The 26,785-nt window shown below is 41.6% G+C and overlaps 2 protein-coding genes and 1 pseudogene across 2 annotated transcripts; 2 read left to right on the top strand and 1 right to left on the bottom strand.

Annotated features, from left to right (window-relative positions):
• The first annotated feature begins 878 nt into the window (after positions 1-878).
• LOC137277056 (uncharacterized) lies at positions 879-6,167 on the top strand. The gene is made up of 5 exons (XM_067808720.1): positions 879-925; positions 1,817-1,980; positions 4,150-4,314; positions 5,299-5,345; positions 6,107-6,167. The coding sequence occupies exons 1-5, from the start codon at positions 879-881 to the stop codon at positions 6,134-6,136; spliced, it is 453 nt and encodes a 150-aa protein (XP_067664821.1). The 3' UTR covers positions 6,137-6,167.
• Positions 6,168-11,335: 5,168 nt separating this feature from the next.
• Positions 11,336-13,827, bottom strand: LOC137277046 (uncharacterized; annotated as a pseudogene).
• Positions 13,828-19,690: 5,863 nt separating this feature from the next.
• On the top strand, positions 19,691-25,135 carry LOC137255260 (uncharacterized). The gene is made up of 6 exons (XM_067792710.1): positions 19,691-19,718; positions 21,397-21,444; positions 22,094-22,242; positions 23,259-23,423; positions 24,519-24,565; positions 25,027-25,135. Exons 2-6 carry the CDS (start codon positions 21,401-21,403, stop codon positions 25,057-25,059), a joined length of 438 nt encoding a protein of 145 aa, XP_067648811.1. The 5' UTR covers positions 19,691-19,718; positions 21,397-21,400; the 3' UTR covers positions 25,060-25,135.
• Positions 25,136-26,785: the final 1,650 nt, after the last annotated feature.

The raw sequence follows: 26,785 nt of genomic DNA, 5'->3' as shown, positions 1-26,785 counted from the left end.
CATTTCTATATAATACATGACACAAAACATTTTGTATTACATATTGTTTAAAACACTATATCGTTCTAAATAATACATGACACTAAACCTTATTATTTATCTTACCTCACACATGAATGTCGCTTTCTGACTGGCTAAGCGCCCTTGTATATTTTTTCAATGTACTACGCTTACAGACGATGTATTTTTTTCAATGTACACCGCTGGGGATGCCTAACTCTTCATTATAGTACTTCTTAACTCGAATAACATTGAATCACGCATGATGCACGGAAATTACCGATGTTTTGCGATTGAAAGCAAATGGAAGGGAGATAACTCTAAATTTGTTGTCCTTGTGTCGTCTGCACAATCGCCATACTACGAGGCTGTACAAGTGCTTCAAACAGTTCAAAATTAAAATTCAGGTGTTCGGTAAGATAAATACGCTGTTCACTAATATAAACAAACTTCGAGGGTACATGAGTCCATGGACCCCTCGTGACCAGTGAAAACCTTTTCTATACAATACATGACACAAAACCTTATTATGTAATCATGACCTAAACCTTTCTAAATAATACATGACACAAAACCTCTCTGTATGATGCATGACAAAATACTAGTACTTTTCTACATAATAATCACATCTTTCTATATAATACATGACACTAAATCTTTCTATATGGTATATGACATGAAACCTTTCTACCCAATACATGACACAAAACGTTTCTATATAAAGCATGACCCAAAATCTTTCTTTGTAATACATGACAGAAAACTTTCCTATACGACACATGTCACAAGGCATTAATTTACATACAACGTGGCACACACATTCGTTGCTATAGTGTTCAACTTCATCTAACCGATATATTCTCATTGTCTCCAGAATCATGTTTGACCGGGTCCTTTTGGTCCTTGCATCTGTAGCAGCGTACAGGTGAGTAAGACAAGAACCTACAGGTTGAGTGTCAGCAAATGCTTGAGTGAGTGAGTTTAGGTTTACGCCGCACTCAGCAACATTTCAGCTATATGGAGGAGGTCGGATAATATTATCGTCTGGACCAGACAATCCAGTGATCAACAGCCTGATCATCAATATATGCAACTTGATACCATGGTAAGTGTCAACTAAGTGAGCGAGCCTGACCACCTGATTCTGTTTGTCGCCTCTTACGGCAACAATAATCAGTTCTAACCCGGATCTTCATGCGCCCAAATACTTGAGTAATAGGCTATGTAAATATATAACAGCGACAAAACCACTTCCAAACTCACAAGAAAAGGGTTATAAGCACAATACATTGAACAGCTCAGATTATATAATGAGCATATGTTTTCAAGTCACAAAGTGCTTTTTGCAAGCAATACCACGGCTGGGGATACAGGCAAGGGGCTCCACACATTGTGCCTATTTAGATAATCTAATCTGGGTCTTCGACGTGACGAGCGAATGCTACACCTCAGTGCAGAAGGTTGGGTTATACACTCAGATTCAGTCTTCAATCACCCTCCCTGAAACATCCGCGGTAGAATTGGTCAGCAATCCATGTTTGCCACAAAAGGCAGCTATGATTGTCGTAAGAGGCGACTAGCGGGATCGGGTGGTCAGGCTCGCTTGACAAATGCTATCGGTTCCCAATTGGGCAGATCGATGTTCATGCTGTTGATCACTGGATTGTCGGGTCCAGACTCGATTATTTACATACCGTCGTCATATAAGCGGGATATTGCTGAGTGCAGCGTAACCTAAACCCACTCCCTCACTTCAGTCTTCCCATATTCCTGCGCTGTAATTGTTGTCTGAAACGTTGATACAATTCTCTCATAGCCATGCTCACAGTCCCCGACAAAGTGGCTGTGCCCACAACGGCATCTTCTTTACCCCCAACGAGGTTGTTGGCAAGACAATCATGGACATGGACAAGAATGGTGACGGCACCCTGGAGCAGAGTGAGGTCGTGTCTGAGTTCGTCACCAGATACGACAGTAACAGTAGGTATTACTCGCCCGTTGAAGATAATGCAGCGTAATATTTTCACTTCAGTATTACACTAGTATGACGTCAAAATGGTTCAAAATTGTGACGTCACAATGCTAATGTTGATGTTGCAATTTTACTAGACCTTGCTTGATTTGAAAGCTGAGTGTCCTCACACTATAGGCAATTACGCCGCAGTTTCTGTCAATTTATGTTGGCGAGTAATAAACAGAATACTAAACTCGCTTCCGTGAAATACCATTTTCATTAAACTCATTTCGCTCGTTTGATACCAAATCATTAACTCGTTTAATAAAAATGGTACTACACGGAAGGTCGTTTAGTATCCTCTATGTATTACTCCATCAGACAAACACATGACACTATGCATCAGAAAGCACAGTGACTTAAGTCATTGACAGGACTTTATCACGTTATGTTTATATTCTCAAATGACATGTTACATCCTCTCAGCACCCATAACGACGCCCCACGTTCATGGCCACGTGCATGTGTGAACGAAAACGCAACATTGTCTATGTGGCTGTGGACCAACGTCTCTGAAAGTATATAATTCTCATGGACATTTAAATTGAAAACAAACCACAGTGAGGTAGGAGATTAAGAGAGAAATCTAGACTGGCTTCCGCATCGCAGAAAGGGCTTATTGGTAGAGCAGAATAGTGATTTATTGGCTGTGAGACACACTAATGTGATTGTTGTGCAGATCTGTAATGTGCATGTGAAAATGTCAGCGTAACATCTTTGATCATACAACTGTGTGATGTAAATTTAAGAGTGTAAAATTCCAAAGCAGAGGCTGTGTTGTTCTCGGACGTGATTGAAGAATGCGACCGTAAAATCTCATAGTTGTTGCTTGTGTTGTACTTTGATGTGCGTACAAATTCACAGTTCTTTGATATGGTGTGAGAATTTGTGTGAGTGAGTTAAGTTTCACACCGCACTCAGCAATATTCCAGCTATATAGCGGCAGTCTGTAAAAAAACGAGTCTGGACCAGACAATCCAGTGATCAACAACATGAGCATCGATCTACGTTATTGCGATACGATCTACTCAGTTGGGATCGACTGGTCATTCTCGCTGACATGTATACACATGCCATCGTATACCAATTGGTATATCGATGTTCATGATGGTGATCACTGGAGTGTCTGGTTCAGACTCGATTATTTACAGACCGCCGCCATACAGCTGGAATATTGCTGCGACAAACAGTAAAGTATAGTTATGTTGGGGGTTGGCATGTGGGTCGGGTGGGGGATTTGAGTGAATGTGAAAAACTATACGTGATTTGCGGGAGTGAGTGAAAAACGACACAAAAATGCTTGATGCAATTCCCTATTTTGACGTATCATTCGTTCCCTTTGGATATACACCATTAAAAAAGTACGGGGTATTAGATTTACAAGACTGATAAAATGCAAATGATAAAGCCGAGGAGCAGCATACTTTTAGGATAGCAATAGTCCATTGCGACCAACTATTGCAATACTCTTGCAAATAATGATAAGTGCTACTGCAATAGTATTTTTCTCCTTGAATTGTCACATTTGAAGTCATTTCCCAAATGAATGTATAGTTTATATGAAATAAAAAAACAAGGCGAAGTAGCTTCAGTCTCTTAATAACTGACAAGAAACTTGAAACCCAGATAAAGTTTGTTTAAGAGGTAACAGGGGCAGATAAATCAAATCAACGTGAACGAATCTGGTACTTTCTGTGTTTCTGTGTTTTGCCCTCAGCATTTACCAACAGAAGTCAATTACTAAACTATCAATAATCACACATACTATCGATGAATCGATAGTTTTTCCTTTCTACCATTGATTAATTGCTGCTATCGGAGACACAACAATTGCAATTCATCGATGATCAGATATGCATTGTTACAGACCTGGTACATCGTAGATCGATGCTCATGCTGTTGGTCACTGGTTTGTCTGGTCCAGATTTGGTTATTTACAGGCCGCCACCATATAGATGGAATATTGCTAAATCACAGAACTGTACAATCCACTCTGTTCTAAGAGATTTCTTATGGATGTGGAAAGGGTTTTGTCATTTCTACATACAGACATTTTAAATACTACACTCGTTGTAGCGCAAGGAGTCTGCAGAGGTTGGCAAAGCAATGTCTCTATTACTGATACATATTTTCAGACAACAACGAGATCTCGGAGGCTGAGTTTGTGATTAAGTGGATGTTGCGGTATCACGATGGCCGTGACTTCGCCATGTACCTCTTCCACCACTTCGACAAGAACGACGACCTTAAACTTACACCCGCCGACTTCCTTGCACTTCGTGCGGAGATAGATAGTGACGGTGGGTGTTGTGGTCGATGTATGTAAAAGATGTAGTTACAGTATCCCCACCGCGGATAACAGGTTAAGTTGTACCATTAACAAGGTTAAACTGACCGGGTCAAACTAACCGGGTTAAACTGACCCTAGGGACCGATGTTGCCATAACCTACTACCTATCATCATTACGAGGTTACGCGTCTGGGGTAATGTTTACATATAGTCACTATGGGTCAGCATAGTGTCCCTATATTCTCTTTATTCACTGTGCATGACCACAAGGTCTGTCTCTGTCGAACTGAGGGTTGGTTGGGTTGTTTGGTGGTTAAGGCGTTCGCTCGTCACGCGGTTCGATTCACAAAATTTGGAATAAAGGTACGTCGGACAATATGCTGGAATATGGCCGGAAAATATATTTATTGGAAAATATAGCATCGTTTAATCGTTTATTTGAGTTAATCGTTCTGTGCCTCTAAGTAGGCTCTCTCTGACTGTGGCATGGGTGACAAATCCTGATACATCAGCACGGACAGGGATTCGAACCTAAAATCGCGCTTACAAAGGGACGCAACTCTGGCCATCGAATAGACGACTGGGACCAGTGTCAACATAATTTTGTGTAAAATGAGAAATTTACTACATTTCTAACATATCATTAATCTTTCCAAGATGTCTGTCTAATCTCATGACTTGATAGTCTGCCGTGAGTAGCGGTGTCAGAAAGTGCATTCTTATAAACAACCTTGACATTGGATAACGTTCTGATATGGCTGGAACATTAGTGACTGTGCCATTAACAGACACTCCCCAATCTCTAGATCACTCACTCACTCACGCACTCACGCACTCATTCCTCACTCCCTAGATCCTCACTCTCTCCCTCCCTAGATCCCTCACCCACCCACTCACCCACCCACTCACTCACTAACCCACTCCCCCTCCCTCCCTCAGATCCCTCCTCCACGCACTCGCCCACCCACTCACTCACTGGTCCCTTATTTTTCAGGTGACGGTAAATTGTCCGAGGCCGAGTTCAGAACATTCATGATCGACGTGAGTAACACGCTCTCTTCAAACAACGTCATGACGACGTAAAGATTGGTCTATTACTCACTGGTATGATGTATCATGGGCATAGAACCTGAAACTGTTCTATTTCAAGAGATACACCAAGTTGTAATTACACGATAATGGTCTCTAACTTGATATTCCATATTCCTATACTAACTTGAAATTCCAACATATTAGTCTGGTGGTTATAGCGTTCACTTGTCAAGCTGAAGACCTAGGTTAGATTTCCAATATGGATACAATGTGTGAAGGTCATTTCTGGTGTCCTCCACCGTGATATAGCTGGAATGATACTGAAAACAGTGGAAAACTCCCAAATTTATATGACGGTTACAACTGATTTTACAACATTGGAGAGGTGTTTTGTATTTCACTGTTGACGTCGACAAGACTTACACAGAAAGGGTGGACTTTACTGCTCTGTTTAACATTACAAAGTCGAACACAGTTTTAGAATAATCATTAAAAGTTTTCGAACCAAAATGATGATTTTCACCACAAATTGGCTTTCTTTGTTAAATTCCTCATATTTGTTACTTTCTGTGCGACAGTTGTGCTTATAATCCCTTTTCTTTCGTCAATTGTTTTTTCATTTGTAAGAAAATGATATTGTATCTCTTAGCGTGAATGAAATGCGGCGTAAAACTAAACTCACTCCTAATATTATTAAAGACAGATATTCCAGCTTATGATAAAATCTTTTATTAACCTTCAATATCCTTCCTTATATTTTTTTGTTTCAGATCTACAAGAACTGCGTTCCGGGGATTTAAAAAAGATAAATAAAATCACTTATAAACTCTATTCTGTGGTATTCTCCATTCGTTTGTGAAATCTTCATTGAATCATAATTCATTCTTTCGCTGCTTCATTCAATCTAATTGTGTAGTCTACACAAATAATATAATGCTCCGGATGTCTTGTGTGTTGTCGAACGCCGCATGCAGCCAAATGCAAATTACATGACGGCACTAAATAATCGAATCTGGGCCAGACAATCTAATGACTGACATCTGACGTACCTATCTACGCGGTTAGGATACGATGACATGTTTCTTCCAAGTCAGCGAACCGGACCTGATCCCGTTAGTCACCCCTTGGGACAATCATGGGCTACTGAGGACCATCCCGTTAGTCACCCCTTGAGACACTCATGGGCTACTGAGGACCATCCCGTTTGTCACCCCTTGAGACACTCATGGGCTACTGAGGACCATCCCGTTAGTCACCCCTTGGGACACTCATGACAATCTAATGACTGACATCTGACGTACCTATCTACGCGGTTAGGATACGATGACATGTTTCTTCCAAGTCAGCGAACCGGACCTGATCCCGTTAGTCACCCCTTGGGACACTCATGGGCTACTGAGGACCATCCTGTTAGTCACCCCTTGGGACAATCATGGGCTACTGAGGACCATCCCGTTAGTCACCCCTTGAGACACTCATGGGCTACTGAGGACCATCCCGTTTGTCACCCCTTGAGACACTCATGGGCTACTGAGGACCATCCCGTTAGTCACCCCTTGGGACACTCATGGGCTACTGAGGACCATCCTGTTAGTCACCCCTTGGGACAATCATGGGCCACTGAGGACCATCCTGTTAGTCACCCCTTGGGACACTCATGGGCTACTGAGGACCATCCCGTTAGTCACCTAAGTATCACTTTGTAATGTTATCAAATGCAACATGTAAGGAAAACTGGCCCCTTAAAGTGAAACCTTTTTCTCACTCCATTCTCAACATAGCCTCGATCAAAAGTGTCAAGTCTCTGTCCGGCACGACTTAGCTCGGCCACTCAGAAACAAGTAATTGCATTTGGAGAAAGTTCGGTGAGACAGTGGGTCTCTATAACTTAGTGTGAATTTAGAACAAAAACGAAGGTTGTTATATTTTCAAAAGGATATTGTAAGTAGAAATACACTTTAACGTTAAATGGTGCAACTATGGACATCTCCAGTGAATATCTGTAAGGAATCCTTCCTTATATTTTTTTGTTTCAGATCTACAAGAACTGCGTTCCGGGGATTTAAAAAAGATAAATAAAATCACTTATAAACTCTATTCTGTGGTATTCTCCATTCGTTTGTGAAATCTTCATTGAATCATAATTCATTCTTTCGCTGCTTCATTCAATCTAATTGTGTAGTCTACACAAATAATATAATGCTCCGGATGTCTTGTGTGTTGTCGAACGCCGCATGCAGCCAAATGCAAATTACATGACGGCACTAAATAATCGAATCTGGGCCAGACAATCTAATGACTGACATCTGACGTACCTATCTACGCGGTTAGGATACGATGACATGTTTCTTCCAAGTCAGCGAACCGGACCTAATCCCGTTAGTCACCCCTTGGGACACTCATGGGCTACTGAGGACCATCCTGTTAGTCACCCCTTGGGACAATCATGGGCTACTGAGGACCATCCCGTTAGTCACCCCTTGAGACACTCATGGGCTACTGAGGACCATCCCGTTAGTCACCCCTTGAGACACTCATGGGCTACTGAGGACCATCCCGTTAGTCACCCCTTGGGACACTCATGGGCTACTGAGGACCATCCTGTTAGTCACCCCTTGGGACAATCATGGGCCACTGAGGACCATCCTGTTAGTCACCCCTTGGGACACTCATGGGCTACTGAGGACCATCCCGTTAGTCACCTAAGTATCACTTTGTAATGTTATCAAATGCAACATGTAAGGAAAACTGGCCCCTTAAAGTGAAACCTTTTTCTCACTCCATTCTCAACATAGCCTCGATCAAAAGTGTCAAGTCTCTGTCCGGCACGACTTAGCTCGGCCACTCAGAAACAAGTAATTGCATTTGGAGAAAGTTCGGTGAGACAGTGGGTCTCTATAACTTAGTGTGAATTTAGAACAAAAACGAAGGTTGTTATATTTTCAAAAGGATATTGTAAGTAGAAATACACTTTAACGTTAAATGGTGCAACTATGGACATCTCCAGTGAATATCTGTAAGGAATAAACACCTCAGACTCGACAATATTCGCGCGGCAAGGTGGGTCGTCGACCTATAACGGCCTCAAAATACATTTTCCGAAGCTTATGAATGGAAGCATTTCGAGTGTCAGTTTTGTCAGTGTCTGCGTGAAAGGTGACAAAAATATGTAGATGCAATTGTGAATTGTTCTTCTGATGAGGATTTGCTGCGTGACTCGCAAACCCTATAGCGGGAATTTGACCAAATGAAGAGTTGAGCAGATGATGACCCGATGCTTGCTTCTTACCAGACAGAAAGAAAGTGTACCCCCCAAACGTTTTGGCAAGCCTCTCGGTTTCTGAATATAAAAGCTTGGAAACTCTCGCAAAAATAAAGTACAGAAAAGAAAAGCAATGAGCAGTGCAGATTTTCGATTCCTGGCAATATGAAAGGGGTGGGTGTGAATCCCAGTCAGGCATCAAAATATTTAGTATATCTCACAGAGGTATGTCACAGCGGTAAGGACTCAAAGGGGTGAATGTGTTTAGTTTCACGCCGCCTTCAACAATATTCCAGCTATATGGCGGCGGTCTGTAAATAAACCAGTCTGGACCAGGCAATCCAGTGATCAGCAACATGGACATCGATCTGCGCAATTGGGAACCGATGACATGTGCCAACCAAGTCAGCGAGCCTGACCACCCGATCTCGTCAGTCGATTCTTACGACAAGCAGGGGTTACTGAAAGACAATATTGCAACCCGGGCCTCACAGGAAAGGAACCAAAGGGGAGGCCAATACAAGGGCAACATAAATCATGAGATTGTTATTCCGATGCTGAAATTCTTGCGTCAAAGTGGTCGAGATGTCAAACCTAACCACCGATCTCGCTTTTATGAGTGTAAGAACCATGTAATCTCTGGCACAGGCTGGTTTAGCATGCATAGAAGGCTAGGCAAACTGACGTCACCACACCACAGGAGGAGAATGCATTTTGGGAGGGGATTCCTTAAAACTGCTTTTTATTTGAATGGGCCCTTTGTCCATACAGACTTGACCAAAAGTCACTGAGGTGAATAAGTAATATGGTGATTGTTCAAAATCTTAAATTTTAATAAGAAAGTGAAACTCATATCGTTTTTTTAAAAAAACACACAAAAAACATGACGACGGCTACAGTGCAACTTGTATGCAATGTACTTGCAACTTGACTGCAGATTTGTGGGGTTTGATGATTTGGGAATTGAACCCGCGCCGCAGGCACTACCTCACAGCCCATATACGTAATTAATTAAAGTTAGGTTCGATTCCCCGCAAAGGTTCAAAGTGTGAAGCCCATGCGTTGTTCCCCGTTATATTGCTACTAAATCTGTACACTTCCTAGGTGCAAGAGTGACATTTGACATGTAATACATGGATGAAACCATTGACTTTTTATTTTTGTTGACTCCAATATACGCGCTAAAGTCGCCAATATACGAACCTAGGTCGCCAATAAACGAAAAATACTGGCCTCCAGTTCCGTCCTTATTTGAGAATGAAATTTCTGTTCTGTTCTGTTCTCTTCTCTTCTCTTCTGTCCTTTGATGCTTCTATTATCTGTATTTGTCTTCAGGAAAACAGGATTATCTGAAAGACATGAAGTTTGCAACACCCGGAAAAGCATCTCCGAGTAGCCTTTAAGTGGAAAAGCTCATACAGTGAAAACAAATTTCTCCTGATCCTGAGCTGGACAACCCAGTGACTTTGCCGTGGACGGGTTTTCACACGTTCGCATGTTCAAATTATGCAACCATAACATGTCATAGCCAATTCTGTAAGATGTCTCGTATTAGCTAACATCTTCTGATATTTATTAAGTTACTGATATGTTATGAATACCTCCAGTCGACTATCTATATCTGTACTAGTAATCATTGATGTCTATGCTATGGAAAATGTACGGAAAACATCCTGTGTTTTGAACTACTACAAAAAAACACAAAAGCAGTTCTTTCAAGTATTTCATGTAAATGGGTATAATATCGTTTGATAATTATTATGTTCATTATATATGTATATGTTTTGGGATTTTCATAAATATGTAGATATAATGAAACAAACGTCTCATTATAGCATTTCTAATTTAGTCAGTCGTTGCATGTCCATCTGTTAAAAAACGTTATGAACAAACGGTGGAGTGATCACTAACACTGAAGGTCCCTAACTGGTAATTAAGGACAGTAGTATGTTGACTGAATCACAACACCTAGCTGACTGCAATTAGACAAGGGACAATTAAGCAAGATGGATACAGGTGTAATTAGCAGATGCATTAATTTTATTAGCCCGCGCGATGCCAGACCGAACTCTGGACTTCTTTCTGAGCAAAGTATTTGTTTCAAATACTATAATGTTTTGAGACTCTATAAATAACTAGTTACCAAAACACATTCTCCATTGGACGGGCGACGTCAACCCAATATGCGTTGACGTCGCGCATACAACACAAATAATAAAAGTTGTTGTGGGTTAATGGTCATGAGCGTGGCGGTTCTTGAAGGGTCCGTAACTTAATATAACTATGACACGGAGTAGACACCAGCAGCAGCAGCAGCATAAAGTATTGGCAAACGAAGTTGCTGCAGCAGCAAAATGATAGATAAAGAAATACTTCCGTTGAGAAGCAGGAGTTTATTTATATGCCAAAATAGTCCCCACCTCTGATAAGTGGAGGAAAAATAAATTCCAACTGACAAGTAGGACCTCTAAATTTAGAACATTTTTATAATATGTTTAAGCCTCCAAGAATCCCGCCAAAGCACACACTTGCCGAGCCAACAAACATGACCAACTCACCAGGTTGCTTCCCCACCATAGCTTGCCTTTTCCCAGGAACCTGCATGTAAGTAGATTTCAAAGCAGTCAGCAAGGCACAGTCAATGTCTTTGACAAACGCTTGCACCCCACGTGGAGAAAGGTGAACGCCGTCCCATGAAAACATGGTATCAAGCCTATTTGCACGCCCCCAAGCTCCCTCACACGGTTCCCAACCCGCCTGTTGAGGGTCTTGCGGGTGCCCTCGATGGCAGAAAACGACGTTGCACAGCTCCAGTGGTGACGGGGAAGCATGTTCGACCACATAATATTCGTGTTGGGCAGCAGTATGCATCGGACCCTTATCTACCATACTTTTTAATCATTTGTGGACTGATGCCGTTTGCTGCCGCTGTCGCTGCAGCACCAATTCTGAAGGAATGGGAAGAAAACGCTGAGGTGTCTACGTCGCTGTGCGCTAATGCTTTTTTAAGCACGGCCTGGAACTGGTATCTTGTGAATGGGGAGTGGTCAAAGTGGATAAAGGTTTGCTGCGGACCACTTGAGCGAACTTTAAGGTAAGAATGCACAGCTGCCACGGGACACGAGATTGGAGAGGATGGAAGAAATGGTAACAAGCACTCCTTTGTTTTGTCTATCAGTCTTTGAGCGTCTCAAAGTAAATTGTACTCGCCAGGCAGATGTGTCCAGCGTCACGTCGGTGACGGCAATGCCTGGCTGCCCAACCGAGGTCTGTACGAGCTCCCCCAACCTGAAAAATCCAAAGAATGCGGCACAGAAAACAGCTTTGAAAAGACATTGCTCATAGAAACTGCTTCACACAGCTGGAAGATTACGGATTATTAACTTTAACAAATCAACAGTGATTGGTTTGCGTGTGTCACGCCTCGATTGGTCACATGACATGTCAGCAATTAACTAAAAAACCAAGGAGTGGTCAGTGCAGTCATGCCACCCATTTAACTTATGAAAGGGTGATAGTGCGGAGATGTATGTTTTGGCTGTAGTGCTAGAGTAACGGCTAACTGACAGATACGAAATGAAATGCACAAAAGTGGCCAAAAATGGCCAAAGTGGGGACAGTTCATGCACTCGTCTGAAGGTGTGGAACGTCTGCAAGTCCGTGCTGTATGTCGACCACGTGACAGGGACTTGTGTAGCAGTCGATGGACCTCCCGATCTAGAAGTCCCAGATCCCGTCCGGATGGGGTGTTCGTGTCAGGTCCGCTGATGGTGCACATTTGCGGAACTGGTCCCACTGAAATCTCGACAGAGAGTCAGCTATAACGTTGTCATGGGAACTGATATATACAACTTTGAATGTGATATACTGCAAGCAATACAGAACTAAGCGACGTACAAGTGGCGTAGTATGGAGGACACGGCAAGACAGTTTATTGGTAATATGAACGACCGCTTGATTGTCGCAATTAAACAGTATTCGTTTGTTGGACGACTCACCCCAAATTTGGACTGACAGTACAATAGGGAACAATTCCAACAGTGTCATATCCTTCGTCTCACCTTCCTCCACTCACTGCTTCGGCCAACGCTCACATGTCCACTTACCCTGGTTGTAAGCACCAAAACCTACACCGACTGCTGCATCAGTGAAACGCTGCATGGCCATGTTTGATGTCCACACTGGACGGATATACCATTAAAATGTTCATGAAACTGGAACCACCATACAAAGCCGTCCTTGATGCCCGTCATGAGCTGGCATCTTTGAAATGGAGACTTCAACTTGCACATCTCGTCAATGAGCCGTCGACAAAATGCCCGTCCCATGGGATTGGCACGGCACATGAACCTGAGTTTACCCACAAGAGACTGGAAGTCCCGTTTGGCTACCTTCTTCAGATCCGCACTCAGCCACCCTCTGATCTGCGTGGTCGTCTCAACTTTTGTCTTGTGGGATTCGAACATGTCTGGCAACTCTGTCCACCTCCAGGCCCAGGAAAGTAATTTTGGTTGAAGGTTGAACAGTTTTCTCAGGTGCCACTGGAACATTGAAGTGATTTAGTACTTGCGTACAAGATTGTAAACTATGGGCACAGTCACTGGTGCCGGCAACGCCCCCTGTGAGGAAGTCGTCCAGGTAATGCATCAACTGTTTGTTTGGGAGATTGTGGCGAATGCACCATTGCAAACACGTGCTGAATCTTTCGAAAATAGCGCATGCAATAGAGCATCCGAATGGTAGACATTTATCAAAGTAGTACTTGCCGTTAAACTGAATGCCGGGCAATTCAAAATCCTGGGAATGGACTGGTATGAAGGCTGATTTATGTCAAACTTTGCAAGGAGGGCGCCCAGTTCCAACCTTTGTACCATCTCCACAGACGTTTTGTCTACATTGCTGGGATGATAATTTGTACCGGTGGCAGCTGACGTTCTGACGGAGGCATGGGCACGAAAACAACTCTGGACGCTGTGACCAGGCTCTCCACAGTTTCCACAAGTGTGGGGGTATTTACAGAATTGACGCTGACAGTTCCCTTTGTTGACATCCCAACAGATATTGAATGGTGAATCGAGAGGAATATTCTTTGAAACACTTACGCCAATACTTTGATCTGGGGTGTCAGCATGTGCTGCAATCAGAGCTCACCATCGACGCGTCCCCACTGATGAGTGGGATCCCTTGCCATTCTGTGACGGATTTGTTGATCATACACCCTCCAACCATCTCCGCCGAAGCACCAGGCAGTATTGCTAATGTACTCAGTGTAGGACAACATTTCCTGTAACACACTAGGTGAGTGAGTGAGTTTAGTTTTACGCTGCACTCGGCAATATTAGAGCTATACGGCGGCAGTCCGTAAATAATCGAGTCTGGACCAGAAACCAGGCTTTAAATGACATTTACCGGTCTTAAATCAACAGATAAAGGACCGCAAAAATGAAAACAGAATGCCTTTATCTCCATTCTAGCACGACTGACACGCGTTTGAAATCCGGACACTTTCGCGCGCAAGAGCACAGAGTTGTGATGGGGCGTTTTTCAAGGAATCGATATGGAATCGTCCAGCTCAAGAACAAGATGTGCAATGATTTAGACAAAACATTTGCAAAGTACAAGAACTTTATTTTGGATGCTCAAACAACTTGTTTGTGTCTCTTACATATGGATACAGTGCTGTCAGTTACATAGTGTAGAACCCTAAACAATTTTATACAATTATATGCAACCGAAAAATCACCTCAACCCTAGAGTACATTACTATAGACTCGCCCATGACCTACAAGTAGGACGACTGTAAAGTGTTGTCGCTTCAAACTTTCGAACTTACTCACGGAAGTAATTATTAATCACAACGCTGCTGTTGCCAATTTGGAATAGACCAGACATGCCAGTTTTAACATTGGACTCGTTAGATGTTAGTAGATGTGGATGGTGCAACAACTGACGATGCAGCGGGAACCAATGGCGTCAGGTTAGGGATAGGCCGAGTGTTTTCATTGCCGGTGTGAAGGATGGCTGAATAGATCTAATGGCGTTTCTGTGCTGCCGATGAATCGGTGTTGTAGGATGATGAACTTTGATCGTTTTTGTGACCTGTTATTTGGACAATTTCTCTAGCCTCAACACCAGCATGTGATACGAGTGTTACAGTCGTGGACCGAACACAATGGTTTGTGTACAGCTTACTAAGATCACATTTAACAGAGATTTGTTTTTAATAATAAATTTCATTTTCATTTAATTCATACTGTTTTGTGCTTTTTTTTGGAGTGGCAACGGTATGCAGCACAGTCTTGTACGACTGTTTTGTAGAGCGGTGTCGGGTATTACCGAACAAGCGGCCGACACTGAACAAAATTCCATCCCCGCATATACAGATATTGTCAGGTTCGTTTTGTGTATTTATTTGTTACGAGTGATGAAACACCGGGGGAATTACTAACTTAGGCGTGATGTGATGTTAGCAGTTATGTAATACCCGGCACCGCTCTACGTGGAATCTAGTTCAGCTAGCTAAACTTCGTGTTCCTGCCAAGGCATACACCGACGTTTAGCGTCCCAACCCTATTTTATGAGGAGCACTTTCCCGGCGATTTTTACCGGGAAGGTTTTTGACTGCAGAAACACTTAAAAACGAAGCGTCGCATGTATATTTGTACACGAATCGAAAGATCTATCCTTTAGGTACAAAATCCGATTGCTGTCTTACCTTGAAAAAATTTATTTAAAATTCAACACAATTATATTCATCACCACCCCGTATTTTCCACAGTCGGATGCGGCCATTTTGCCTCGTGACGTCACAGGGTCGTGTGTACCAGTTGGGTTTGTTAAAACTGGGATCGGCAGGCAAACGAAACAAAGCAGTTTTTGAATACTAACAATAAATGCACGAACTGGCTTGGTATTGGAGGGGAGTCGATTTTGTACATGCTTCAAATGGGCTAAGTTGAAATATTAATGTCCCTTTTGATGATTAATAATTAAATAATAACAAAATACCAATGTTTGCGTTTTATATTTTCCTTTTTGACTGTGTAAAGATATTGTTTAATACTGTTAAAACAACATCCTACGGTCTCACCAACGTTTTCCTTCCCTTTTTGCACATTGACTTAATGTTGTTGTAACTGTTTTGATGAAGTGGTTTTGGTAAGTATACTTTCTCTTCTTACCTGTTACTTTTTCAGAATATTTAAGATGTTGCTACATTCCAAGTCGGTTTGCACAGTGTTTAAATGTACACAGCATATAAAAGTTCCTTAGAGAATCATAGTTGCAACTGTTTACAAACTCAACAGACTTCCTTAGTTCATGCAGTTTTCAACTCAAAGCTATATTAACTACTTTTCCATAGATAAATAAAATTCAAACAGAGAAGTTGTCTATTATTTATGCTATAAAGATTTCCATGTTGTAATTAATAACATCTTCATTGGGACAGTTTGGTCTACAACAATCATACATAATTTATATGATTAATATTGTAAGGTATGTTTGAACTGCAATGTCAGGGTATGAACATTGTTAACACTGAGAAGTGACTATGGCTGAAAGAAAATACTATATATAAAATCTATGATTAGTCTTTGTCTAAGTGGAGGCCATTTGTTTTCAAAGGCATTATAGTTGTTGCTCTTACATGCAATAAACCTTTCAATGGCACAAAATTGTCTGATGTTATTTATAACCTTATTAAACGGTAAGGCATTGCCCTTTAGATGGCATAAAAAAAACATGCCTTTTGCTCAGTAGGATTAAGTGAGACAACAGGTTATGTTGGTCTGGATAACCAAAAGGAACTGCATTGGTATCCAAAGTTATTTCCATATTAATGTGGGCATCCAGACTCTCCCAAAATTGTTTTACATATTCACATTCACGTTCACAAGTATTCCTGGTCGGTTTGACAAAGAGCAAATATCATCGTTGATTTGATGTAAACATATTTTATTCATTAAGAAAAGGATTGGGCATCCAACTTAGAAAAGCCTTCTCTCGACATTGGCAAATTCATCTTACAACATACGCAAGAGACAGAGGATAGGATATGTACAACAGATGTTAACTAAGAAAGCGTTTTGTTTGAAAGATATAGATATGTACACATTTGAAAACATGCTGATTTTCAGTAATTGAGTGACCTGCATTGCCATGTAAAATGAGATTAATATGAATGTCATCATTTGTTAGGTTCACAACCATTAATTCTTTCTAAGTATAGATGTGGAGTAGACATTTAAGTGGAATTCTGTAGGTTTAATATCTTTCGTACAACACCAGTGCTGGACAAATTAATGGCCATTTGTAGAGGTCAGATTAAAGCTTTCCACTGACTTAGCACACACCATGAATAGGTTGTGTTATTCAATCATGTGGATGCAATGTGTGTGGAATTATTCTTTCTCAAGAAGTTTTGAAATGTATTTTCATTACATGTGGACTGAATTGTCTTTTAAAAGAGTGTGTGCACTGTGCAAACCGACTTGGAATGTATCAACATCTTAAATATTCTGAAAGTAACAGGTAAGAAGAGAAAGTATACTTACCAAAAACACTTCCATCATAACAGCTACAACATTAATATTTCAACATAGCCCATTTGAAGCATGTACAAAATCGACTCCCCTCCAATACCAAGCCAGTTCGTGCATTTATTGTTAGTATTCAAAAACTGCTTTGTTTCGTTTGCCTGCCGATCCCAGTTTTAACAAACCCAACTGGTACACACGACCCTGTGACGTCACGAGGCAAAATGGCCGCATCCGACTGTGGAAAATACGGGGTGGTCATGAATATAATTGTGTTGAATTTTAAATAATTTTTTTCAAGGTAAGACAGCAATCGGATTTTGTACCTAAAGGATAGATCTTTCGATTCGTGTACAAATATACATGCGACGCTTCGTTTTTAAGTGTTTCTGCAGTCAAAAACCTTCCCGGTAAAAATCGCCGGGAAAGTGCTCCTCATAAAATAGGGTTGGGACGCTAAACGTCGGTGTATGCCTTGGCAGGAACACGACGTTTAGCTAGCTGAACTACGTGGAATCTAGCGTTAATTCAGTGACACTCAATGTGTGCCGAAATTCTGTTGTTGAAGAATTTCATTTGTACCGCTTGATTCCAGTAGGTCGTCATTGAACCATTCCGGTTTTAGATGAAATTTCTCTTCTCTGAATATCTCGTAGAAGGTACCAAGGTGAAAATCACCTATGTCTAATTCAAACGACATGTTTGTTTACAAACAAAAAGGTCAGCGAGTGCTATGTATTCATACGCAGGTGAAGCGGTCGACGTGTAATTAGCGGTCCTTTGATTTAGGTTTAAGGACGGTCACGTGCAGCAGTCAACCAATCAGAATCGAGCATCTCAAAATGTCGTGCTAGAATTGGCCTTTAAGACAAACGCTGTTGATGTGGAGCGTCGAGTATTTTGTCGTTCTTTCAAATTTCCTTTTAAATAAGATCGAAGTAACACAAAAATACTGAAAGCAACGGGTAAATACTTGCAATTATTTCAAGGTTTGGAAAGAACTTGAAGCAGCGATAAAATAATCGTAATTTTAAGTTTTTAAAAAAAATGAAACAACGCGAAAATACTAGAAACAACAAGTAAATATTAGCAATTTGAAGCTCTTGACAAAAAGTGGAAGCAACGAGAAGACAAGACGTTTAACTGAAAGAAATCTATTTAGAAATTTGTGTTACAAAAGCATCAGCATTAGACGTTCGTACAAATGCAATATATTTATATTTGCACAAAATGTCCCATTCACAGGTTTCATTTTCCAAAATGTTGAGGAAATTAGTGACACTTTCAAAGCTACCTATAGAAAGAGTTCATTTTTCAAGTACATTTTGATATGAATATGAAGTTGATTCAGACTAGCATGGACCCATGATGAAACTACACAGGATCTGCCCTGGCAATATTAGTTATGTTGAGTATGGGTGTTCAGTATGGGTGAATTTCGTGGTGCTGCAAACAGGAAATGTCTTTTCCTATCGCAATTCCTCGGTATCAAAGAAAACAGATTGTGGTGGGGAAGAATGCTGTCCCTTTAGGAGTGAGTGAGTTTAGTTTTACGCCGCACTCAGCAATATTCCAGCTATATGGTGGCGATCTGTAAATAATCGAGTCTGGACCGGACAATCCAGTGATCAACAACATGAACATCGATCTGCGCAATTGGGAACCGTTGACATGTGTCAACCAAGTCAGCGAGCCCGACCACCCGATCCCGTTAGTCTCCTTCTGTGGCAAGCCTGGGTTGCTAAAGGCCTATTCTACCCCGGGACCTTCACGGGTCTTTCCATTTAGGAGAGATGACTGGATCACATATATAAAAAATAATCGTACATCACCATCTGGTAGTAAATCTTGTACTTTTTAGTAGTGTTCTTTAGGATTATTCCGGTGTCCTTGGCAACATAATAGTGTTATGTCTATGGGCAATTGAAGTAAATCTCGTAGCGAATCTTCTGGTGTCCTTGGCAACATATAGTGTTATGTCTATGGCTGAATGAAGTAAATCCTTTAGTGGTCATTAGAAATCTTCTGATCTCCTTGGCAACATTTAGTGCTATGACCTGACCGAAATATCGCAGAGGTCCTTCGGAACCTTCTGTGTCCACTGGCTAACGGAGAGATTCCCTTTTGACCAAAGGAAACACGAGCTTTTCTTGATTGACGGAAACGGATTCTGATTTGCTAACAGAAACAGAGATTAGGCGCAAGGTACGTGGATACAATTCAGTCCCACTGAAATGCTGTTGATTCCGGTTACAAATTTTATTTCAATAAATCTGGGAAGATGTCAGATGATTAGAATAATGATGCAATCATGAAACACAAAACCCAGATTTATTCAGATCTTAACATGAAGCACAGTTAGAGCGGCGATTAGATGCCGTTTTCTAATATGTCAGCTGAATTAAACACTTTTAAATTTTGGGTAAGTAGGTGACAGAGCGTAAGATTGTATACTTCAGATTGTTGTCTCCCAGTCGCTCCCAGAAGCCCGTGCGTGTGTGAGACGACAGCTGCAAGAATCTATAAAGCAGCAGGGCACCAGTGCAGGACATGCATTCTCAGGTCTTGCACACACACACAGAGGTAAGTCTGCGTCCTGTTATACAGGTTGAACTTATCTCTGTTGTCAATTAGGAAGGTGCGAGAGTGAGGACTTGTTCCACAGACAACACCAGGCATCTGCCATCGGTGAACAGATAATCGTATTGGCGATGAGTTTTCATAATGGATGCAGTTGTAATTAAATATCACTCTGGGTCGCGATCTGTGGGGTATAGGTTTCAGTAATAATGCTTTCTGTGACCGGTTGTGTTCATCTTCTGGGTGTGTCTTCTATCGTTGTTGCCGCCATATAGCTGGAATATTCTTGAGTGTGGCGTAAAACTAAAGTCACTCAGCACATGTCCATTTTTAGTAATGTCGTACTTTACAGAGAAAATATGTTTTGGGTAAAAACTTTTTGGGTTCAGGAAGTTTTCGGAAAATCGTGTTTATCTAGATCGAAAGTCAAATCGCAGCAGGTTCGCTCAGTGCATGTTTCTCCAAAACTGTTTAAGGTGCGTTTTTTGTCTGAAACTCGTGACCATATTCTGTGGGCAGTCTTCAGGAACGTGAAGGAAAACAACGGAAAACGCTGATAACTCCATTAGTTTATTGTACCACTCATACGGATATTACCAACCGAGAATCGTCTCAGATTGGTATCGATATATCAGCATTTGGTTATGTTACTACGTGGTGTTGGTGACTGGTGCTGTCATCTTACATAACCTACACTACCGTCATAGAGCAAATATTTTATCAATGTTTCACAGATATAAATGTTATTAATATGATGTTCGAAATTTACAAATGTACCCGTATAGCTATTATTACACAAATGAGAGTGAATGACATAGGTCGGACTGACTGAGTATGGTTTTATCCCGTTTAAAGCAATATTCCAGCAACATCATGGCGGGGGACACCAGACATGGGCTTCACACATTGTACCCATGTCGGGATTCGAACCCGGATGTTCGGTATGACCAGCCAACGGTTTAAACACTAGGTCACCGTCCATTTAGGTTAAAAAACATGCTGCCAGTCATACCATAGACAATGAATGTCTGATGTCTGTTTGATCTCCAGTCACCGTCAATCAAAGGCACGCTGATCCAGAGCATTCCATACATTTCGAACAAAAGGTTTACTATAGTGTATACATTATTAATCAAATATTTGCTCTATGACACTGCTGATACTTTGTGGGGTAGTGATACAGCCTGGTAGGTAAAACATTTGCCCGTTACGACGCAGGCCCGGTTCAAACCCTCAAACTTCATTGCTTGAATATTGCTAGCATAGACGTAGAACCACATTTGTTCAATGACACACCAATATCTGGTGCTTGGATACAGGAAGAGATGATGTACCTTTCCTCTTACAAAGAACTCAGTACACCTTGTGCTGTACGTAGTGCCAAGTCATATCAAACATTTTCGGATTTTTTTGTTTGTTTGTTTGTTTGTTTGTTTGTTGGTGGTGGTGTTGTTTTCTGTTGTTTTGTTACTGTTGTTATATTGTTTATTTATCAGAGAAACAGTGTATAATGTGAATATAATATCTTTATAATATCAACCATTAAAAGAGTGAATAGGTGAGTATAGTTTTATAGGCCGAGTTTTTGCAATATTCCATGACATCCACCACTGGTTGTGTCTTGTCAAGACTGGATGACTGTCTTCGTCTGGAATAAGTTTCTTTTTTGTGCTTTCCACAGCACCATGTTAGCGCTCGCAGTACTCCTTCTTGCCGCCGCGGCGTATGGGTAAGTCTTTTTGCTTTCGTGTTGGGTCAGGGACAAGGGACTGGTCATTTATGATGAATAGTGGGGTATGTGGGATGGAACCACCATGCCACCCGAAAGTCTGGTTCGTGTACCCACCAAATCAACATTCATTACCTCTTCCATGGGTCCATCATTGGAACCCACGTTTCATCATTTGTGTTCGCTGACTGCCGGGAAAAGAAACGGGGTGTAAACGTTTCATTTCATATATTTCCAGATCTCAGCCAGAGAGTAATAATCCCTGTGATTGTTGTCTACCAGGTAGAGAGTAACATGTGCCCACTGTCCCTGTGATTATTGTCTACCAGGTAGAGAGTAACATGTGTCCACTGTCCTTGTGATTATTGTCTACCAGGTAGAGAGTATGATGTGTCCACTGCCCCTGTGATTATTGTCTATCAGGTAGAGAATAACATGTGTCTACTATCCCTGTGATTATTGTCAACCAGGTAGAGAGTAACATGTGTCTACTATCTTTGTGGTTATTGTCTACCAGGTAGAGAGTAACATGTGTCTACTATCCCTGTTATTATTGTCTACCAGGTAAAGAGTAACATGTGCCTACTATCCCTGTGATTACTGTCCACCGGGTAGACAGTAACATGCGTCTACTGTCCTTGTGTTTCAGCCAGGAAAAGTGTATCCACTCCAACGCGATGCAGCATACGGCTGACATGGTCATCCTCAGGGCCCTCAACGACATGGACCAGAACGGCGACGGCATCGTCACCGACGCAGAAATCCTCGACGAATTTGTCAGTAAATTCGATCACGACGGTGAGGCCATCACGCAGGATGAAGCGCCAGCATATTTCAAAACCAAGATGTGAAGCTGTTGAAATGAAAGGCCAAAATAATTGGAAAGGCAAATCCGTATTTAGCGAAGGTTCATCTAGATTTTGGGATTTCTCAATCACTGTAATACAATTAAAGGAATTGCATTGTTAAAGATATGATTTTGATTTAAAAACAAAATAACTATGCCTATCCTGCTACACTATTAAACTTCGGTTTTAGTTGTCAAAAATGAGTCATGTGACCGTGTAACAGTCATTTCTGATTTTCACTTTTCAAAAGAAGGTAGCTTGTTTGAGGAAAACAAAATGCCTGTTTTCCAAAAGCACGTACATCCTGATAATTTCAACAGATAATTTCAACAGATAATTTCAACAATGGTTTGCTTTTTAAACTGAAAAGTACTAAACAAATTGTGATATTTTTTTCTGCCCCATCAGACAGCCTACACTAGCAAAATATACTGGGTGGCGCTTGACTTTTTATTCTAAGTAATATATAGGTTTGATTTGGATTGGTGATTGTTTAACGCTGCCCTGGACAATATTTCAGTTATGTGACGGCTGCATGTATATAATTAAACCCGTGTTCTAGTGTATTACAGACCCGTGAAGATCCGGGGTTGAATAGGCCTTCAGCAACCAATGCTTGCTACTGTCGTAAGAGTCTACTAGCGGGATCGGGTGGTCAGGCTCGCTGACTTGGTTGACACATGTCATTGGTTCCCAATCGCGCAGATCGATGCTCATGTTGTTGATCACTGGATTGTCGGGTCAAGGCTCTATTATTTACAGACCGCCGTCACATAGCTGGAATATTTCTGAGTTGGGAGTAAAACCCAACTCACTCACTCACTAGTGTAGTACAATCACATCTTCCATAGCTGCTAGTGTAGTGTATAGTTCCCATCACATCTTCTGTCGGTTAATCTTCTATTGGTATAGTGTGTCGTTTATCGTCGATGTTATTAATAATTCCTAACATTCCTGTGGTTACAGGCAGTCTGTCCATCTCGAAGGCCGAGTTTGTCAAACAGTGGCATGAGACATACCACGACAGCACTGACTTCGCCGCATTCATCTTCACCAAGTTCGACACGACCGGTGACGGGACCCTCGGCCTCTTTGACGTACCTGGGCTGAAGAGCAAGGTCGACACTAACCGTGAGTGTAATTAACCAAGATCTCAGAAGAGTGTCTCACAAATCATGTGAAGTTGGTGGCAGAGAAAAGTTTAATGGGTGTTGTTTGACTTTTATAGGACTTACAGTTATGTGACTTTTGACTCTTGAGAGCTTCTAGGACGTTTGATACCTCAGAGCTTCAAGGAGTTTTGACTCGCGAGAGCTTCTAGGACGTTTGACACTTGAGAACTTCAAGGACCTTTGACTCTTGAGAGTTTCTAGAACTTTTGACCCCTGTGAGTTTCTAGAACAGTTGACTCCTTGTGAGTTTCTAGAACTTTTGACTCCTGTGAGTTTCCGGGACTTCTTACTCCTGAGAGTTTCCAGGACTTTTGACCCATGAGAGCTTCCAGAACTTTTGACTCCTGAGAGTTTCTAGGAATCCAAAATGGTCCTTGGACAGGAAAAAGGACTTTTGATGCCGGAGAGTTACTACAGTTTCAGTCTTTCAGTCCTGTCCAACAAGGCTGAACAAGTCGGAAGGCGACTTCGTTCGACTTTTGTTCATCGTGCAGGAAAACGTCTACCCGGATGAATTGGTGCCTGATATACTTATACTGATAACATGCCACTCACTAGATAAAAATGTGAGCGTTGTCGGCATATATGCTGTGTACTTTGAGGTATGGAGGCGAGCTCAAAAACGGCATATACACATTGTTATTGAGCTACCAATAACATAAAGGAGATCTGTTATTACATGATGCCAGGAGTGTTGGATGATCATGGCGCAGCCAAGCTGCTACATCAAATCATGTTGACCTTCAAACACATTTCAAACAGCGAGAAGTACATCTCCTAGAATGCCCTATCGAATCCACCGAAAACGTTTCCGAAGACGTGAAGACTCCTCAACACTGCAGATTCTAGATTACCAAATCTTCAGAAGGACTTTGCTCTGGCAGCAAACCACGGTAACTGCACACAGTTAGTCAACAGACTGGGAGATACCAAAACCTACGACACCAAGAACTATGGGATGTCGGCCATGGTACTTGAGATGCAGGAATGTTAAACATTTTTTATATCTGTGTTCGGGTGTTTGTTCATTTATCAACTTTTTTTCTGTTTGCAGATGACGGCAAGATCACGGATGTGGAGTTCACCATCTACCTGACTCACGTAAGCTGCAGTTATCTCAACCGACCTTTCATCCCTGTCTCTGGACTGTGGCACTTAGAAATCTTCCATTTCATAATTGAGATAACTGTACTATAACATAGAGATCCCCTATAGAAATCCTTGACATCACTAAGATAATACCGAGATCCCCTTAGCTCCTGTAATACAACATTGAAATCTCCTCTATATAATATAGATGTATTATGTGCAACAATATAGACATATCCTGTACTATAACAGAGATCTCCTGTACTACAACATGGAGATTGTCTGTGCTACAACATAGAGATCTCCTGTACTACAACAGTGAGATTCCTTTAACTTCAACACAGAGACCCTCTCAACTACAACTCAGAGACCCTCTATAGACTATAATTTATGTCTGATGGTGAGTGTATAAGTGTAGAAAATCAATAATCGTAATTGAAGTTAACATGGCTACACTTCCGCTTCCTTTGCAGGCCTACAATGAGTGTGTGCAGACTCACTCCTAATCTGGAAGAACTTCCGGTTGTTTCAGTCATTTGACGTTGTTACCTACAAAATAAACAGATATCTCGTGAATTGTCATGAGTGTTATTCATTGCTGAGACTGTTCGGTGAACTAGGTCTGTCTCGTAAACAGTAACCCGTGTCTGCATAGTTACCTCACTACTTCCGTTCCAGGCCTACAACGAATGTGAGATCACGCACCATCGTCCTGAGTAATCACTTCCGGGTCGACTGCTAGGAAGACGATCATACACACAATAAACCTGTCTGTCCAGTTGACGGCTTCTTACCGTTACATTTCACTTACATCTTTGTTGCTAACTTGACGCATTTTTGTTGGTTTTCGTCTCCACACTTTGTAGTGTTACAAAGTAAATCAACAATATTCAAGCGATATGACGGCAGCCTGTCAAAAGTGTTGTCAGGACAAAACAAACCAACGATTGATAATGTGAGCATCGATTCAGATATTTCAGCAGCCAGGTCATCGAATTTGACCTGCTGATGAATCAGTTCGCTCCCTCCGACCATGACACATCCGTATCCATAATTCCAAGGGATCCTCTAATAAACATCCGGGGACTTACTTCCGAAGCCAGTAGTATATTGTTCATTTAACTGCCACTATTATTTGATACATACGTTACAGAATCACATTAACTTGCTTTAAAATAATTGAAGATTCGGTCTCAGTGAGATATCCAGTGGCCAACATTCTTCATGTTGCACTATGCCAGGGCAAAGAAAGCTGTCAGTTGGTTAAAGTGTTACTGGTGGCACTTTATTCGCTAAACGCCGCTGAACGTCGCTAAACGTCGCTAAACGTCGCAGTGGCGTACCCTTGTGGTTGACGCGTTTGCTCTTGCTAGGTAGAGGGCCTGGGTTCGAGTCTTCACGTGTGTACCATAGGCGGATCCAAAGGATCAAGAGTGTATATTTTTCACTTATGCAGTTTGGAACAAAATACGTGCATAAGTTTACAATTAATTCTATAGATCTTCAGACCCTAATTAAGTGTTCAAAATGTGTCAAATGAACATAATCTATACCTGCGTCAATATTATCACAGTATGCGTTTGATCTATACAGTATGCTCTGATCTGCTTTCCAACCACCACGGCCGTGTGTGTTTTCAATGCATCTGAGCAGGTCATAATGACTACATGGTCGCCTAATGGTCAAAAAGTTCGCTCGTCTCGCCTATGACCCGTGTTCGATTCCATGTATGAGTACAGTGTGTGAGGTTCATTTCTGGTGTTCACAACTGTGACATTGCTTGAATATTGCTAAGAGCAGCGTTAAACTATACTCGCTCGCTCGCTCGCTCGCTCGCTCACTCACTCACTCACTCACTGCATTTATTCTAAGGCGTAGAGTACAGGTCATATCAGATATTAATTTTGGCGCCATCAGCTTCAAACTGCACAGACATCAGACATCAACAAAGCTCAGATTTCCAATGGCATGGTGCAACAGAGATGTGTTGTCATTAAAGAAACCGGGCCTTGTGTTGTGTCTCAGACCTACCTGTTTCGTGGGAGACGACACCTGGTACCCTGTATGTATATATACCAGGGTCAGACCAGGGTTAGATACACAGATCTTGTTCCAAAAACAGGTAGGTGAGAGGCCATAATGGCACCAAAGGTGTGAGTTTTTGCACTATCACACGCTCGTCGTGATTTCAAAATTTTTTTGTTGTCTAAGCTGATCAATGGATTGGCGCCT

This window comes from Haliotis asinina, chromosome 1 (genome assembly GCF_037392515.1).
Source record: "Haliotis asinina isolate JCU_RB_2024 chromosome 1, JCU_Hal_asi_v2, whole genome shotgun sequence".
NCBI classification, from domain to species: Eukaryota; Metazoa; Mollusca; class Gastropoda; order Lepetellida; family Haliotidae; genus Haliotis; species Haliotis asinina.
This window is presented reverse-complemented; position numbering and strand designations above follow the sequence as displayed.